We start from the raw sequence: 19,085 nt of genomic DNA on the forward strand, positions 1-19,085 counted from the left end.
AAAGTGGACCTCAGTGCATCTCTGCATAACTGACTGCTCTTGATGACCAGGGAGCATCTCATCTGTGGTCATGGTTACCAGTCAGAGAGAAGCAGTTTTGCTTTCCCAGTAGTCCTAAAGGGCCTTGAACAGCAATCACAATGTGCTTTTCATAGCTTTATGGGGCCCTTTTCCCATTTCTCTAAGTCCAACCACCAATGCAAACCATTAACTTTTTCACGGCAACAGGCAAGTGCCACTTGTCCCCCTTGTCACTAAATGCTTCAGCATGCAGGTCACTACCATCCAAGCATCGTGATCCGTACCTGGCTGGTTGGCCTGCTGATATCACCTGTCTTTCTACAAAAGGGCATTGTGATCTTATTTCCTCCAGGAGGAAAGTGTTAAAAATCCAATGTTGCCAACCTGTCAGGAGCAGGTGGCCCAAAGCTCCTTGTAGTATGACCTCTGTCATGCGTTAAATGGTGTCCCCCAAAAGATAGGCCTACTGGGGACCTTAGAATGTGACTTGGAATAAGTCCAACACTTTATTTGGAATAAGTGTTCTTGCAGATATAATCAAGGTAAATATTTGGGGTTGAGATCATCCTGGATTAGATTGGGCCCTAAATCCAGCAATGAGTGTCTTTATAAGAGAAAGACAGACACAAGGAAGAAAGCCATGTGAAGATGCAGGCGGAGTGAAGTGATGTGTCTACAAGTCAATGAATACCAAGGATCGCGAGGAGAGACGCCTGGGGTGGATTATCCTCTAGGGCCTCCAAAAGGAATTCACTCTACTGACACCTTGATTTTGGAACTCTGGCCTCCACAACTATTGTTTTCAGCCACACATTTTGTGGTAACCTGTTACAACCACCTTAGGAAACTAATAAAGCCTGTATTTACAGCAAGACAAACAGGCCTTCTTTGGCCAACTTTTGCTGAGTTACAAGTTCTGTATTGGGAACATAGAGTTTCTTACTTTGTAAAAGACAGAAGTTTCTCCTTGACTGCCAGAGAAATTCAGTGTTGTAAATCCACCTACATTGTTTTAAAATACTTTACTTGGCAAGGAGGTCCTGAGTTTTATTGGGGCTTATGGGTCGGGGTTGCTCCCACTGGCAGGCAGCCAAGGCCACTAAGAATGAGACCTTTAACTTGCCAGTCAGCAAGACATCATTATAGAGTGAAAATTTTGGACACCAGAAGAATTTTCCAACACTTTATGCACATTCAAAATCCAAACATGTAGCTACTCTGGGCACACTGCCTATAGCCCTGCTCTGCCAGGGGCAGGAAAAAGAAAAAAAAAAAAAAACAATTCAAACTTGTAACACATTTCAGCAGCAATGACACATTTTTACAATAGTTCATTACAGTGAATGGGCTGGAGTCTCATTTGCAAAGTCACTTTATCCTTTTCCCTGCCCTCTTCACTGCAAGTTTTTTGTCTAATATGTTAGGCAGTTTTTTTACAGAAACACAGACCAAGGACTTTTAACACAGGTACTGCAGGAGTTATACAGTAGCTAGAAGCACATGGAGTAATTTGCATCAGGGAGCACAGCTTTGCACTACTTTTGGTTTTAAGTGACCACTAACTCAGCCTCCAACTCACTTTCAACACCTTGGCACCAATCCTACCTCTAGCCGTTGGACCTCCCAATGTGGATCCAATATATTTTTTGGGTTTTATTTTATTTCATTTTTTGAGACAGAGTCTCCCTCTGTCACCCAGGCTTGAGTGTAGTGACACGATGGTAGCTGTAGCCTCGACCCTCGGGCTCAAGGAATCCTCCCCACCTCAGCCTCCTGAGTAGCTGGGATTATAGCCATGCACCGTCATGCCCAGCTAATCTTTTTTATTTTATTTATTTATTTATTTATTTTTTGAGACGGAGTCTTGCTTTGTCGCCCAGGCTGGAGTGCAGTGGCGTGATCTCGGCTCACTGCAAGCTCCACCTCCCAGGTTCGCGCCATTCTCCTGCCTCAGCCTCCCGAGTAGCTGGGACTACGGGCGCCCACCACCACGCCCGGCTAATTTTTTTGTATTTTTAGTAGAGTTGGGGTTTCACCATGTTAGCCAGGATGGTCTCGATCTCCTGACCTCGTGATCCACCTGCCTCGGCCTCCCAGAGTGCTGGGATTAAAGGCGTGAGCCACCACGCCCGGCCTAATCTTTTTAATTTTTGTAGAGACAAGGTCTCACTATGGTGCCCAGACTGGCCTTGAACTCCTGGGCTCAAGTGATCTTCCTGCCTCAGCCTCTCAAAGTGCAGGGATGACAGGTGTGAGCCACCACCCTGGCCTGCCTCCCAATGTTTATCAACAGGTGGCATGAGCTGCCAGCTCCCTGGAAGTCCCATCCCCTAACTAGATCCATGCAGCCCCTGAACAAGTAGGAGAGTGGGAAGATCCTACTCCTTCTTTCTCACCTGCCACTCAGGTGAAGGCCATGCTAGCAGATAGTGGGGCACACAAATCATCCCCTTATATTATCTCACGAAGCCTCAAGTCATCTTTTTTTAAATTTTTTTATTTTTTTAATTTTATAAAGTAGAGACAAGAGCTCTACTCCTGAGCTCGAGCCATCCTCCTGCTCTAGCTGGGATTACAGGTGTGACCCACCACACTCAGCTTCGAGTTGTCTCTTAAGGGCACTGTAACTTTACAGTCCCCACCATTGGGTGGCAAATTTGTCAAACTCCTGAGTACAAGATGACGCAAGGCCAAGATCTGACTAATTTGACCAGTAAAGATACAATGAGGCCGGGTGCGGTGGTTGATGCCTGTAATCCCAACACTTTGGGAGGCTGAGGCAGGCGGATCATGAGGTCAGGAGTTCAAGACCAGCCTGGCCAACATGGTGAAACCCTGTCTCTACAAAAATACAAAAATTAGCCGGGCGCGGTGGCAGGCGCCTGTAATCCCACCTACTTGGGAGGCTGAGGCAGGAGAATTGCTTGAACCCAGGAGGCAGAAGTTTCAGTGAGCCGAGATCCTGCCATTGCACTCCAGCCTAGGTAACAGAGCAAGAACCCGTCTCAGAAAAAAAAAAAAAAAAAAGATACGAGTCACTCTTAGATTTGACACGTTAGTACTTACACCAGTGGTGAAAAGAAGGATAAGCCAAAGGTGCCTGCTCCCGTGATCCTGTCCCACGAAGTATGGAACACCCTACTGAGGAAGAGCCAAGCTGAGGCTGCAGCTCTATGGTTTGGTATCCTGTGCTCTACTCTGAGGGAGGGATGGGGCAGACTGAGTAATCAGAATCCAGGAGTCATGAAAAACAGTTTCATGACAGTCTTCTGGGAGAGAGAGGCAGGTGGGAGGTGACCTCATAGTAGCCCTTTACAAGCCTGCAGTCCCCTTGTGTTCTGGGAGGATCACAAGGCATTCTGTTAAAACTCAGGGAGGCTGTGTCTCGAGCCTTTGCCTGCATGAATACATGCAAGGTCGCCATGGTGCCATGGCAGAGTTATTCCCCTACTAGAAAATAGGACAGACAGAACAAAGATCCCTGCCTGCATGGAGGTTAGATTCTAGAGGGATGGCAGAGAGCAAGTTAGTTAGAAGCCAGAATGGTGGCTTTGGTGGGGACGGGAAAGAGATGAGCATGAGGGGCTTTCAGGGGTGCTGGTGATGTCCTCTTTCTTCATCTGGGTGTTGGTGATGGGGTACATTTTCAGTTTGCAAATTCCTTGATTAATTCACTTATGATTTGTGCACTTTTCTGTATGTGTGCTATACTTAAATTCAAAAGGTAAAATAAATATATAATGAAGTACAAATTAAATAAGGAAAGTATACAGTATGTCAGATAGTGGTAAATTAGATAATTTTTTCTTTTTCTTTTTTTTTTTGAGACGGAGTCTTGCTCTGTCACCCAGGCTGGAGTACAGTAGCACAATCTCAGCTCACTGCAACCTCCACCTCCCAGGTTCAAGCAATTCTCCTGCCTCGGCCTCCTAAGTAGCTGGAACTACAGGTGCATGCCACCACACCCGGCTAATTTTTTTGTATTTTTAGTAGAGACGGGGTTTCACCGTGTTATCCAGGATGGTCTCGATCTCCTGACCTCATGATCCGCGCCCCCCCACTCCCACCCCGGCCTCCCAAAGTGCTGGGAGTACAGGCGTGAGCCACCACGCCTGGCCAATTAGGGAATTTTCTTTAGAGAAAAATTAAAGCTGAAAAAGGGGAGAGAGCATGTTGAGTTTGGGAAAGAGGTTGCAAGACCCCCTGATGGTCACAGAAGGTGTCTCTGAGCTCTCAGGTGACATTTCAACAAAAACCAGAGGCTGGCCACTGTGCCCCTCCTATCACTGCCAGGTTCCATCTCAGGCCTCTTGTTACCCTCTGCCTTGCTTTTCCATTCCAAATAGCTGACCTCTTTTCATTTGCTGTCTAAATCCCTTATTTAAAAAAAAAAAAATCAGACACACTCCTGTAGTCCCAGCTTCTAAGGAGGCTGAGGTGGGAGGATCACCTGAGCCCAGGAGGCAGAGGTTGCAGTGAGCCCAGATCGTGCCACTGCACTCCAGCCCAAGCAGCAGAGACACTGTCTCAAAAAAAAAAAAAAAAAAAGCTATCTATATATCTCCATCATCAGCACACTCACACACCCCTTGGTTGCTTCCTCCAGCTTCATGGTGCTAATATTTCTAGACTTACCTCTTTATTTCTGGATTATAATGGATAGAACTTTTATTTTATGTTTGGTCTGAGTTAATTCTGTTAAGACAACAAACTCTCATATATCTCTTGCAGTATCTCCTTGTCTTGTCTTGTCTCACCTCTTTTTAAAATATTTCATCCAAAACTGCTTATTTGCTTGTAAGACCTTGCAACACAAAATTTCTGAAGCCTTGCATTCCTGGGGATCTTATTATCAGGCACCTATATTTAAGTAGTTTGGCTGGATGTAAAAAATCTAGATTTTTAAATTATTGTGCTTCAATATTTTTAAAACTTCTTCACTTCGCCAATATCTTCTTGTACCTAGTATTGCTGTTAAAAAATATAATACCGGTCTGGTTCTTATTTCTATTTTTTTTTTTTTTTTTTTTTTTTTTTTGAGATGGAGTCTGGCTCTGTCTCCCAGGCTGGAGTGCAGTGGCGCAATCTCAGCTCACTGCAACCTCTGCCTTTCGGGTTCAAACGATTCTCCTGCCTCAGCCTCCCGAGTAGCTGGGACTACAGGCACCCACCACTATGCCCAGCTAATTTTTGTATTTTTAGTAGAGACGGGGTTTCACCATATTGGCCAGGCTGGTCTCAAACTCCTGACCTCGTGATCCACCTGCCTCACCCTCCCAAAGTGCTGGGACTACAGGTGTGAGCCACCGCGCTCAGCCTGATTCTTACTTTTTTTTTTTTTTTTTTTTTTTTTTGAGACGGAGTCTCGCTCTGTCGCCCAGGCTGGAGTGCAATGGCGCGATCTCAACTCACTGCAACCTCCACCTCTCGGGTTCAAGCGGTTCTCCTGCCTTAGCCTCCTGAGTAGCTGGGACTACAGGCGCCCGCCACCACACCTGGCTTTTGTATTTTTAGTAGAGACGGGGTTTCACCATATTGGCCAGGCTGGTCTCCAACTCCTGACCTTGTGATACACCCGCCTCGGCCTCCCGCTGGGATTACAGGTGTGAGCCACCACGTCCGGCCTCTTATTTCTTTATAAGCAATTTGCTCTTAGAATTTTCTCTTTGGCTTTGATCTACTTAAATATCACTAGAATATATGTGGGTGTGAGATTTTCCAACTCTGTCGGCTTTGGCAAGCTATGGGCCCTTTCAATCTGAGGTTTGACAACTTTTTGAATTCTCAGAAATTAATCTCTATTGTTTTTCTTTAATATTTCCCCCATTTCTCTCTCTCTTAACACAAGCGTCTGGATGTTAGCACTTCTACAACTAGCCTTTGTATTTCTTAGGTCTTCTTTTCTATTTTGTATTACTTTGCTCTTCTGCTCTGTTTTTATTCTGGGAGATTTCATTGCTGTGGTCTTCTAATTCTTTTTTTTAATGGAGTCTTGCTCTGTCACCTAGGCTAGAGTGCACTGGCTTGATCTTTGCTCACTGCAACTTCTGCCCCCCTGGTTCAAGTGATTCTCCTGCCTCAGCCTCCAGAGTAGCTGGGACTACAGGCGCACACCACCAGACCCGGCTAATTTTTGCATTTTTGGGAGAGATGAGGTTTCACCATGTTGGCCAGGCTGGTCTCAAACTCCTGACCTCAGATGACCCACTGCCTCTGCCTCCCAAAGTGCTGAGATTACAGGCGTGAGCCACTGTGCCTGACCCACTTATAACTTTTTCTTTTTTTGAGACGTAGTCTCTCTCTGTCCCCCAGGCTGGAGTGCAGTGGTGCAATCTCCGCTCACTGCAAGCTCTACCCTCCGGTTCACGCCATTCTCCTGCCTCAGCCTCCCAAGTAGCTGGGACTACAGGCACGTGCCACCACACCCAGCTCATTTTTTTGTGTTTTTAGTAGAGACGGGGTTTCACTGTGTCAGCCAGGATGGTCTCGATCTCTGGACCTCGTGATCCGCCCGCCTCAGCCTCTCAAAGTGCTGGGATTACAGGCATTGAGTCACCGCGCCCAGCAACCCACTTAAAACTTTTTAAGCTTTTTTTGTTGTTGTGTGTGTATGTTTTGAAACAGATTTTCCATCTTGTGCCCAAGTTGGAGTGCAATGGCGCGATCTTGGCTCACTGCAACCTCTGCCTCCCAGTTCAAGTGATTCTCCTGCCTCAGCCTCCTGAGTAGCTGGGATTACAGGCATGCACCACCACGCCTGGCTAATTTTGTATTTTTAGTAGAGACGGGGTTTCTCCATGTTTGTCAGGCTGGTCTCGAACTCCCTACCTCAGGTGATCCACCCGCCTCGGCCTCCCAAAGTGCTGGGATTACAGGCGTGAGCCACTACGCCCGGCCTTCTTTTTCTTTAGGATATTTATATTTAAGTGACCCCTTTACTAAGTTGTATTAATTATAAATTTATTAAGGGCTGGATACGGTGGCTCACACGTGTAATCTCAGCACTTTGGGAGGCTGAGGCGGTGGATCACCTGAGGTCAGGGGTTCAAGACCAGCCTGACCAACATGGTGAAACCCCGTCTCTACTAAAAATACAAAAATTAGCTAGGCATGTTGGCGGGTGCCTGTAATCCCAGCTACTTGGGAGGCTGAGGCAGAGGTTGCAGTGAGCCGAGATAGCGCCATTGCACTCCCACCTGCAAGACAAGAGCGAAACTCCATCTCAAAATAGTTTTAACTTTTTGGACTTCCTAAAAATGCAGTATTAATTGCAAATAATGACTATGCTTTCTATATTAATACTTCTTTTTTGTCCATTTAGTATCTTACTGTATTGTCCTGCCCATAAACTTTAAAATATAGTTATGTAGTATCTTTGGGGTTTTGTTCTTGATCTTAATGGATCAGTTCAGTAGTCAGCAGGAAGTATATTTGGACAGATGATTTGAATTAGAGTATCTTAATCATGTTAGTAAAATATTTATTTAGGCCAGGCGTGGTGGCTCACACCTGTAATCCCAGCATTTTGGGAAGCCAAGGCAGGTGGATCACTTGAGGCCAGGAGTTTGAGACCAGCCTGGCCAACATGGCGAAACCTCATTCCACCAAAAAAAAAAAAAAAAATTAGCCAGGTGGCCGGGCGCGGTGGCTCACACCTATAATCCCAGCACTTTAGGAGGCCAAGGCGGGCGGATCACAAGGTCAGGAGTTCAAGACCAGCCTGGCCAATACGGCGAAACCCCGTCTCTACTAAAAATACAAAAATTAGCCAGGCGCAGTGGCAGGTGCCTGTAGTCCCAGGTACTCGGGAGGCTGAGGCAGGAGAATCTCTTGAACCCAGGAGGCGAAGGCTGCAGCAAGCCAAGATCGCGCCACTGCACTCCACAGCCTGGGTGACAGAGCTAGTCTGTCTTAAAAAAAAAAAAAAAAAAAAAAAAATTAGCCAGGCATGGTGACACATGCCGTAGTCTCAGCTACTTGGGAGGCTGAGGCAGGAGAAATCACTTGAACCGGGAGGTGGAGGTTGCAGTGAGCCAAAATCACACCAGTGCACTCCAGCCTGGGTGACAGAGTGATACCCTAAAAAAAAAAAACAAAAAAAAAAAACCCCAAATTGGAAAAAAAAAAAAATTGGAGAGGGCAGGGTCAGAATAGACCTTTCCCTTTACAGGAAACCCAGAAACACAAGTCACTTACATGTTTTTTTCTTAGGGTAAGTGTTAGGAAGAGTGACACACCCTCGTCACTTCTTGGACAGCTACTTCTCTGCAGTGATGTCCCAACATCTTCTTTAATGCTGGAGCCCTCATTCCAAACACCTGACCTGCCCCCCTCCCAATATGCAAAGCTGATTAAGAGCAGGGAACCATTTAAAAACCACTCTTCTGTACATTGAAGAAAAATGCCTACTTTGCATTTGGATGACTCAGGTCCCTGGGAACCAGGGCTCCCATGCTCAGGCTGAGCATCTCAGCTCCCAGACCCAAAAACCCTGAGACACAGACATACTTGCCTTTCAATATAAGTTTCCTTTTATTTTGAAATTGAAACAGCAAAATGAAGTGGTTTGTGGCTGAAACAACCTTCACGGGAAAGAAAACTGGAGTGTTCGTTCATCCATCAAAGAACAAACTCCAACGTGTGAGCCAGCTGCCCCACCTCCCCCAAAGCAATGAACAGATTAAAGGATGGGAGGAAGGATACAATCAAAATCGGGTGGTGATGGCTGGCAGATTTCCAGTAAAATACAATTTTCAAAGTTGCCGCAATTACAGAATAAGGTAGCACTCATATTTAAAAAAAAAACAACAAAAAAAAAACTGTCCCAAGCAGTAGGCCTCCAGCTCTTCCCGATTTGCACTCATCAAAATACATCTTTCCCTCTTCTGAGTAAGTGATGTTTCAGAACTGCTTACAAATCCACTTTGCCTCAGGGGAGGAAGCTCTTTTGATTCACTCTGGTTTTGGGGACCAGGATCAAGATTCTGGAGAAAAGGGAGACTCCAAATGGTGATAGAGGACGTTTATTCATTATGGTAACACATAATCTGCTGAAATTCATTTTGAACGTGCTTTTACATAGCAGTGGCTAACATAAAAATCTGCACAGAAATGTTACAAGTGGCTCCCCAGCCCCCAGAGCCGGGAAGTGCCAGTCAAGATTTAAGTATCCCCAAAACAAAGCCTTTATTCCTGGGGGAGCTTACTGGCAGGGGATGGGGGACGGGGGGGTGACTGAAGTCAGCTGGCTGGGAGGGGAGAAGGGAGAGAAGCACAGGAAGGACTCACTGGCAGGAATAGGGTGGGGGATGGGGTGAGACAAGCCAGGGGCAGACTGTGAAAGCTGTTACCTGTTAGAATAGCTAGCACGTTATCTTAAACAAGTGAAGAAAATCGCCAAAGAGTGAAACTTATTTGTGGGGGAAAAAAAAGCTTGGGAAATTAAAACAATCCAGTGGTCACTGGAAAATGTCTCCCTCTTTAAAAAAAAAATTTTTTTTTGGTTTTTTTTAAATTTTATTTTTTGGAAAGTATTCTCAAGGTAATATTTTTTTCCTTTGGAAAAAGAAATCTTTTTCCCCCCCTAACCTAAGCAAGTGGAGTTGCCACTACCTAATTTATCTATTGTTTTGCTAAGAGGTAGATAAAACAAAAGTGAAATGGGGCTTCTATGAGGAGGTCCATTAGAGGGTGGGTGGGGAGGGGCTGGGATCGCCCAGTGGAACTCCCCCAACTACAAAGACGGCCTGAATGAGTCCAAGGACCAGGCCCTCAGACTCCCCCAGGGCAAAGGATCCTGCTTCACCTCTTCTCCTTCTAGAGCCAACTGGGCCTCCCTTGAAGACTGAAAAAGGGCCCAATGGAGGTGTAGGATCTCAAATAAACCCTGTTGAAGAGGTCTCAGCTCTGGCTTCCCCAGGCTTCCTGACTATGGGGCTGTGTGGTGGGTTCAAGGCCAAGCCCCAGGTCTCACTCTAGCCAGCCCCCTCTAGAAGGGAAGAGGCCATTCCTTTCCTCACCATCTGGTCCAACAAAGCTATAGAAAGTGAGAGAAGGACAAGCTGGAGGCCAAAGGGGTGACACATGGGCAAGGAAAGCAGAAAGTGGGGACCTCACGGCCAGCCCTCCCAGCCCAATCGATATGGGGGGGATCCTGGCAGGCCTGCCTGTTCCCCAAGGACAAACCTTTTGTGGCACAAGCCTCAACTCACTTGTCCTGGCTGGGATTCATACCCTTATGCACGAGTCCCTGCCCTTAGTTCCAATCTTACTGTAAGGATTGAGGTAGTTAATCCATTTATACTCGTAGCATCCATCACCTGCGGTTAATCAAAACACATGCTCCCGAAGAGCTTCCTGCTATTTCATTCAAGAAAAAATTTTTTTTTTCTTTTGTCCATCCGGAGTCAACCATACTAAGGCGCCAGCAAAGGCGCCATCAGACTGTGCCCCAAAGTGGTGCACAGGACCGAGGGTCAGGGCTGGGGCTATTGCCCCTAAATCCCCCTTCAGACATGAGGCCTCCTCCCTGTCCCGTACCCCGATAGAGAAGCCTTATGTATCCAAAGGAAAGAAACTGAAGTTTTCAGCTGGTGTTACTCTAAGTCTGAATACAGAGAAATGTTCTGCATCTAAATTATCGAGTATTTGGAAGGGAAATGGCTTTTATGTCCCCTGGCATTGATGAGGATTTTTTTTCAATCTTCCTGCAATTACTGTGACAGGCTGTGCTGTTTCCCTTCTTCTGGTTTTCAAGAAACAGGCAAACAGTCGAGTGGTTTGAATGGCAAAGCCACTAGGATCTCCCCATAAACACTTCAGGGGAAAGAAAGGAGAACCCCCACCCCTGATGAGAGGTGGGAGGAAGGGGTTGCCTAGAGGCACCAGCTTCTCCTGTGGAGCAAGAAGGCTCAAGCAGGCCCTCTGGGGCTCTGTGAGGTAGTTACTAGCACTGCTGGTTCCCAGTTTGGCAGAGGGTATGTCTGGGTTGGGAGGAGGGGAAGGCACCCTTGAGAGCTAACTGAGGCCCCTCCTCATTGCCCGTCTGCCAGGCCTGAAGGGAACTCGGCGGTGCTATCTCTGCAGTAGGGGCAGGGGACAGAGCAGTCCCACAACAGGGAGCTACCTGGAGCCCCAAACTTCCTCTCCTTCCCCAAAGTGCAACCAGGAGCCGATGGACCAATTTCTCGGCTCCCTACCCCTTGGCTTGGCAAACACCACACCCTAGTCCCCCAGGAGCCTCTGAAGGGAAGGGCCTCGCCCTTAGCTCCCAGTTTCCAGGAGGCCTTCCTCCTCAGACAGCCAGGTATGTGTTGAAAGCTGGCTATTGCTTTGATTCAGGAACAGCCTCTCTCAGCCTCTGTCTGTCTGTCTTTGGCACAGAGGAAAATGGACACAGAACCAACTAGAGCATCCCCCTCCAGTGTTCTCTGGGTTTTAAATGGGGTCTTTTCTGCCAATAGTGAGGCATAAACAAGAATAGCTCCCAACTGCCTCCAGAAGGAGGGGGTCAGGAAAAAGGAAAAAAGATTGATAAGGACTGGGAGGAGGGGAGGAAAGTAGAAAAGGGCTATAAAACTCCCTGTCCTTAAAAATGGCTCTCTCCTAACCAGACCCCTCACAGGAGCTGAGTCCACAACCCAAACTGCAAAAGGCAACCAGACCCAAGAGGGGATTAAAGCCATTTGGGGTGTAACTGGCAGATGCAGCTTCAAAGTCAGTCAGTGAATCAAACCATTTTGGTTATGTGTTTCAAAGAATTTAAAAATATATCCTAAAGAGATGGTCCTTTCTTAAAAATATATATGTAGCACACACACACACATATATATCTTAGAGCACAGAAGCATTTTTTTTTTAAGTCACTCTTCTCAAATCATCCAAATCTCCCAAGTGCTTTTCGCGATAGCTTGTTATCTCACCAAGGATGGGGAAATGGAGGTGCTGAGCAGGAGGGCAAGGAGTTGCCCTAAGACCTAGCCTACGGGGCACAAGAGGGCCCGGCCCACCAAGACAGGTCCTTCATCCCACTAAACCTTAACCACCAAACCATGCTCCTTTTGCTTTCTGGTGGTATAACTTACACGATTTTCCTGCTGGGCAAATATCAACAATGAGTGGAGCCTTGCCTGATCCAAGCAAGTGAAGTTTTCCAGTCCCTTGCCACACACTTCCTGGTCTCTTCTGGGAGCTGAATCAGCCAACGGAAAAGGACTTGGGCTCAAGGTGTGAAGGGAGCAGGCCCCCAAGGAAACTGAACACTGCAACAATCACATTTCAGGTACTGTGGGATTTTTTTTCTTCTTCCTGATGATAGTCTGAACCAGATATCAAAGCATGCTTGCTGCTGGAAATTCACTTTAAATTACTAAATGGCCGACGTCTGAACGTTATCTGCTTTGTTTTGGGATAAAGCATATAGAGCCAGAGATGGAAAGCTGGGAGACCCTTTTTATGGTTGGGACAGGTGGAGAGGCTTAATTCTACTGGCCTGATGTGATCCCTAAATGTTTTTCTGCTTCTATTCAATTTGGGCCAGACAATTCTGGGGGCTACAAGGGAATGTCCTAGGGAGAAAGTGATAAGGCAGGAACCTGTCCCAGTCATGTCCCCATATGCCCTGCCCCTCCTTGCCACCAGCCACCCTAAATCAAGAATTCTCTAAGTTTGGGTCCACTTTTAAAATCAATTAGACCGATATAAAGAAGACAGGGAGACAGAAGTGGGGGCAGTTAACTAGTATCTGTTTGTCCCTTGGATCTATGGATATAGATTAAGAAGAATAGCAAGACGGAATTGAAATGAAACAATAACAAAAAAAAAAAATGAAAAGCATTGCAATGGCAAACCAGGTGGACCTCTCTGAGGGCGAGAGGGTGGCCTTGTCTTTCTTCCATGAACGGAATCTCAGCTCCCATATTTTTAGACGGAGAAATATAGGGTTTTTTTTAAAGGGTATATTTTTTAGTTATTATTTCTCTCCTCGATAAAACGGAGGCAATATTTTAAAATATCTCAACAGCACCACTGGTGGGAAAAGCTGGCTAAGATGCTGTTTAACCAAAGGAGGAAAGAGAGGAGACCAAGGGCCAGGTGGTTGGTTGTTGGGCATTGTTTAACCACTGAGAGCCCCCAGCTCCACTAGGCCTTTTAATCCTATCAGGTAGGATATTCCAGCAGTGGCCAGCAGCTGGGGCTCTAGAAGTCAGAGATAAGGGCCAAACAAGGCTCCGGGCTCTGCCCCTCTAGGCTCTCTCAAACCTGGGCCTTCCCTCTTAGCACTAGCCTCCTCCTAAGGGGGCAGCCCCCAAAGCCTTTCCCACCGGGCCTGTTCTCCATAGAGAGTTCCTAAAGGGTTACTGGCTCATGTTGTAAGAAATTATGAAACATAACTTTCTTGTTTTTTCTTTTCATTAAAAAAATAAAATATTCAAGACTATCAGCTTCTCTTTTGCTTTGCTTTTCTTTTTTATATAAAATATCAGCAAGCCGCAAAAAAACAAAAATCAAAAAAAAATTTTTTTTTAATGGGGTTGGGGGGAACAAAAAGGAAAATAATTGCTGAGGTAACTTCATACCTTGAGGTAGTTTACTTCGCACACAGCATTGCCTGACTACGCCCACATGTTGCGGTTGTCTTGTTGTTACTGTTGTTGCAATGTTGAAAGGAGGGGAACTCCACGCATGGGCTTTTCCATATGTAGAGAGGCCTTCCTCCCTTCCCAGCACACTTGATAACATTGTCCAGGGTAGCTAAAGTGCATTACCTGGCTAATATGCATTGTCAATCAGTATATTAGGAGGAGACGCCTAACCTCATTTAACTGATGGCTTCTGTCCCCCACAAGGGCTAAACACTCCATGGGATCTTATTAAGCCTGGTAAATTAATAAATTAAGCTTATTTACCCCTTGCTGTACAATGCTGCTGGTATTCTGAATTGTTTTTTAGACACACCTTTCATCATGCTGATAATGATTCATGGAGACAGAAGCCGTCAGTTAAAAATCCTCTCAGATACAAACAGAAGCAAGTACTCTCCAATTTACTGAATTTGCCAGATGATGGACTTTAGCTTTATCAGGAGCTCAGGGTTGGGTTCCAAGTCCCACCACCAAGGAAACAGTGCCGTGGCTGGGAGTGCCCCACAACCCCTGCCTCTAGGAACCAGCCCTTATGGGAGCACATGGGCTGGGGTGAGGGCACCGTGGCAGCCTTTGGGGCCACTCAAGTCCTCCATGGAACCGAGACTTTATCAAGGGGAGTTAGCGTCCCCTTCCCAGTGCTCATATCCAATCATTAAAATAGACTTTAAAAAAATATAAAATCCGCCTGAGAACGATGGGAATCAGGGACAGTGGTCAGCCCCTACCCTGCTGAGCATTCAATACCACCTATGTGCACCTGGACATAATGTGAAACCTACACGGGAGAGGGACGTGAATGTGGTGGGGAAGCCCCAGCTGAGTGGGGAAATTTCAGTTGTGCCAATTTGAAGATGGTGATCTGGCATAGATCAGCCACAAGGGCACTCCTTTTAAACGTGGATTATTATGTATTTTAACCATCTTTCTCCCCATTTTCCCCTCTTCTTCATTCTCTATTGGTTAGGGAGTGACCGGAATTAATCTACAGATACTGACAGTTCTTTTCCCTTGAGTCAATACTGTAAGCAAAGCAATGCATGTTCGCATTTTTTTCTGGTAGCAATGAAGATAAAAAAATTAGTGTAAATATAGAAAGAGGCAGTAAATGGAGGTATTTTAATCAATTACCCAAGTAGGGGGAAGAAGATTAGAAAAACATTAAGGTCAAGAAATGAACCATCCTTTAAGGCTGATTAAAACACCTCTCTGCATGTTTTTAAAACCTGAAGGAAATTTTATTTTTCTTCCCACTGAGGTGTAATCCACCCTCTTGGTGGGGCCTGGAGAGCTTCTTTAAACAATCCACGTTTAAAAGTGCCTTGCGCTAGAATTTCTGACACCCCGAGGGGCAGACAGTGTTGGGCCAATTGGGTGGGTGTTTGGGGCTGAGAGATCAGGGTTCCTCACTGGAACATCTTTCTCAATCAAGTGGGCAAACCTGATCTACAGCCCGGCCCAGGTGTCCCGGATTCCCACTCATTCTCAGGCCTGCCGGGGAGAGCACACTCGATTTCTGCCCGTTGTTATCCTGGACTCGAAGGGACAGGGAGGGGCTGGTCACTTCCTCCGTGCCTGGGCCTGGTTACTCTGTCCCTTCTGATGCTGCTGCTTAACCTGGGCCAGGATGTCTCGGATCTTCCGTTGAGCCATCTGCAGCAAGAACAGGCAAGAGGGTGGGTGTGAGGACCACCAAGGAGACAGCCTTCCACAGAAGAGAGGTCGTCAGGTCCAGACACAGGCAATAAACAGAACAGGTCACACAGGACTCAGAAGAAAGATAAAGAGGAATAATGAGGGTTGGGGTGACCTTACATTTCTTTGCCTCCAGTGGAGCCTGAGTATCCCCTGGAAAATACAGCAAACGTGGTGGGTGTTAAGTGGGAGATGGGGTTGGGGGACATGAAGGAAGGAGAAACAGTAGTATCAATCCATTCATCAGAATTTAAAACTTGACAAAGTTGATAAACATTACCAAACCCAAAACAGAATGCCTAGAGTTTCTAGGCAGAAATGTATTACACATTGCAGAGCAGTGGTCCCCAACTGTTCTGGCACCAGGAACTGGTTTCATGGAAAACAATTTTTCTTCCACAGATGGAGAGGGTGGTGGGGAAGTGGTTTCAGGATGAAACCTCAAATCAGCATGCAGTAGATTCTCATAAGGAGTGTGCAATCTAGATCCTTCACATGCACTGCGCATCCCTCGAGCACTTCACAACAGGGTTCGCCCTCCTATGAGAATCTAATGCCGCCCTGATCTGACAGGAAGCAGGGCTCAGGAGGTAATGCCCGCTCGTCTGCCACTCACCTCCTGCTGTGTGGCCCGGTACCACTCTGTGGCCCGGAGTTTGGGGACCCCTGTTGTAGAGGGTCGTAACTTAGGAGATATCATCACAAATCCACGCTTCATTTTAATACCCCAGGAAAAGGAATAATATGTCTAGATATGGCCAGGCGCACGGTGGCTCATGCCTGTAATCCTAGCGCTTTGGGGAGCTGAGGCGGGTGAATCACCTGAGGTCAGGAGTTCAAGAGCAGCCTGGCCAACACGGTGAAACCCCATCTTTATTAAAAATACAAAAATTAGCCGAGCATGGTGATGCGCACCTGTAATCCCAGCTACTTGAGTGGCTGAGGCAGGAGAATCACTAGAACAGGGGAGGTGGAAGTTGCAGTGAACTAAGATTGTGCCACTGCACTCCACCCTGGACAATACCCTGGACACTCCATCTCAAAAAAAAAAAGTAAAAATAAAAAATAAAGTCCAGATATGGGTTAGTCAAAAAGCATAAATTACATAAGCTTCACTGTGAAAATGGACAAAATACCCAATCTTTTATTATTTCCTTCTTAAAAGGTTCTTCCCTAAGAATAAAGTTTTATAAAGGACATCAACTGCAAAATGGGATTCACTTCATAGAATGAAGACCAGAATGTCTCCTTTCCATAAACGAGTGCTTCCTTTCCTGGTTAAAGAGGAAGCTGAGGCTGGGCGTTGTGGCTCATGCCTGTAATCCCAGCACTTTGGGAGGCTGAGGCAGTGAGATCACTTGAGCCCAAGAGTTTGAGACCAGCCTGGGCCACACGGTGAAACCTCATCACTACAAAAAAATACAAATATTAGCTGAGTGTGGTGGTCCCTGCCTGTAGTCCCAGCTACTTGGGGGGCCTGAGGTGGGAGGATCACTTGAGCCTGGGAGGTAGAGGCTGCAGTGAGCTGTGGTCACACCATTGCCCTCCAGCCTGGATGGCAGAGTGAGACCCTGTCACAAAAAAAAAAAAAGGGAAGTTGATCTAGGTTGGGAAAATAATGTGGAAGTCAATAAGAGGTCCAACTCCATCAACCCTGGCTTGATGTTTTACATAGCTTTTCATTTAATTCTCATTCTGATCAGCTAAAATTGCTTCAGTGTTTAATATTAATATATCCTGGCTTTATGCATCTTTGGATGTATCATTTACTCTCTTTAAAAAAAAAACAGCTGAATTAAAGATTCACATTTACCCTCTTAAGCTTCATATATAAAATGAAATTGTTGTGAGAATTAAATGAATTAATATACATAAGCCACATAAAACAGTGCTGGGTATATCAAAGGCATCAATACATCTTAGATATTATTATTATTATGGCTCTTATTAATACTTCTCTTTTGTTATTTTATATATATATATATATAGTTGAGATGTAACTAAAGCCTCTTATTAATACTTCTCAAAGGGTTATCAGAGAAAGTTACTTATCCAAGGTCACATAGCAGAAAGGCTATGTATGTGAAGTTTGAGGTCAAAGCTCCCTGGCTCCAAAACCTTCATACTTGATGCTATACTATATGGCACTGGAAGCCAAAAAACCAAGAGCCAGTTTACCCCAATTGCTGTAGCAGCCCCAGCAGACCACAAGCCTGCTAAAATCTGGATATCTTCTATGAATTGTAGGAACTGTGATCAACAGTCTCCAAAGTTCCCTTCCAGTTCTAACACTGATGGATTTAAGACTTTAGGAAAACACCATTAGCTGCCAACCACCTGTTTGCTTGCCTTGCTGAGGTTCAGCAAAATTTGAACCTGATAGTGGCCTTCCCTTCCATGCTCTGGAGCCTGTCCGAGTGCTGAACGGCAATGATGAGTTCTGGGAAAGGAATGGGAGGGTGGAAGAGCAGAAACCAGGGAGAGAACAGCCATTCTGCGAAAGGCAGAGGGACTACATTTCAAAAATGCAATCAATCCAGGGTGTTAGTACTGTTATCATTATTCCATGAACAAAACCAATCTTCTTTCATAACCAGTGCAGAAAGGGGTTAGGGAGGGGCTAACATAGAATGTGTATATATATATATTTTAATATACATTTATATATAATGTTATTTATATATATATATAAAATGTTATATACAATATATGTACATTAAACTTGTCAAATCACTTTCCCTAGAGAGTAATAAGAGGGAATATGTCATCTACACATCCCACTTCTGCACCTGAAAGAGGGCAATAACCTAGCCCAGAGGCAGGCAGATGTGGCTGAGGCCCCAGGACTTGTCAAGGTCATGAAGGCCAACCTCTGGAGTCTCTGCTTCTCTGCTCCCTGGGCACCTGCAGCCCTCCCGCAATGGCAGAGCACCATATGTACCTGACTGGCATAGAAATGTCCGATGATTTTCACGATGACCTGGTCATTCTCATCAGGGGTCTGGTCTCTTGGTACTACCACCTCAGCTGCCGTCAAATTCTGCAACTCGTTCACCTGGGGGTAGCCAGAGAGGAGCTCAGGGTGCCATCAAGAAAGCATGGGTGGGGTTGGAGGGAGGAGCCAGGGTGACTAGTGGGGAGAACCTGGAAGAGTCAGGACCTGAGCTTGGGTAGTAGAATCAAGTAAATGAGCAAATCAGGAGTCCTGAGGCTGAGCAGTACAGGAGGCCAGAGAGAGCTGCTGAGATTGGAGACCAAGGCGCAGGGCTTTCAACCTAGCCCTCACAGCTCACCGTTTTTCCTCCTTTGCCAATGACCCGGCCAGCTGCTGATGCTGGCACACGTATGTGGGTCTCCAGCTTCACTTCCTCCTTGGGACCAAAGAAGTTCTCCTCCTTGAGTTTGCCATAGATTCTTCCCTGAGCCTGAGAAGAGGAAGTAATTGTTAATCAGTGGTTCATATATCTGTGACAAAAGGGAAAAGTGGGAAAAAGGAAGCTCCAGCCCATATTTTCTGGCCCACAGGCCCTCCCCATCCTAGGCGGGCTAACCGTCTAAGGCAGGTGAAGGGCAAGGCTCAGGTGGGCAGCTTGTCAGCATTCCTTCTGCTTAGCTATCATACTGGAAACCCTGGGTGGAGATTATGAGTTATGAGTAACTGAATAAACACTTCCCAAGGGAAAAAATAGTTCCCAGAGGAATTTAATTCACAAGCTACAAACCAGA

General features: G+C 46.1%; 1 protein-coding gene across 2 annotated transcripts in view; it reads right to left on the bottom strand.

The window, feature by feature from the left end:
* Nucleotides 1–9,213: 9,213 nt before the first annotated feature.
* The window catches only part of IGF2BP1 (insulin like growth factor 2 mRNA binding protein 1), a 57,751-nt gene continuing 47,879 nt past the window's right edge, over nucleotides 9,214–19,085 (bottom strand). For both annotated transcript variants that reach the window (XM_009236579.4, XM_002834261.5), the window contains exons 13-15: nucleotides 18,653–18,784; nucleotides 18,301–18,414; nucleotides 9,214–15,317 (exon numbers count right to left, since the gene is read on the bottom strand). In XM_009236579.4, the coding sequence (XP_009234854.1) occupies nucleotides 15,225–15,317; nucleotides 18,301–18,414; nucleotides 18,653–18,784 (339 nt within the window). In that variant the 3' untranslated portion in view covers nucleotides 9,214–15,224. The remainder of the gene's footprint in view (nucleotides 15,318–18,300; nucleotides 18,415–18,652; nucleotides 18,785–19,085) is intronic.

The sequence above is a fragment of the Pongo abelii genome, chromosome 19 (genome assembly GCF_028885655.2).
Source record: "Pongo abelii isolate AG06213 chromosome 19, NHGRI_mPonAbe1-v2.0_pri, whole genome shotgun sequence".
NCBI classification, from domain to species: domain Eukaryota; kingdom Metazoa; phylum Chordata; class Mammalia; order Primates; family Hominidae; genus Pongo; species Pongo abelii.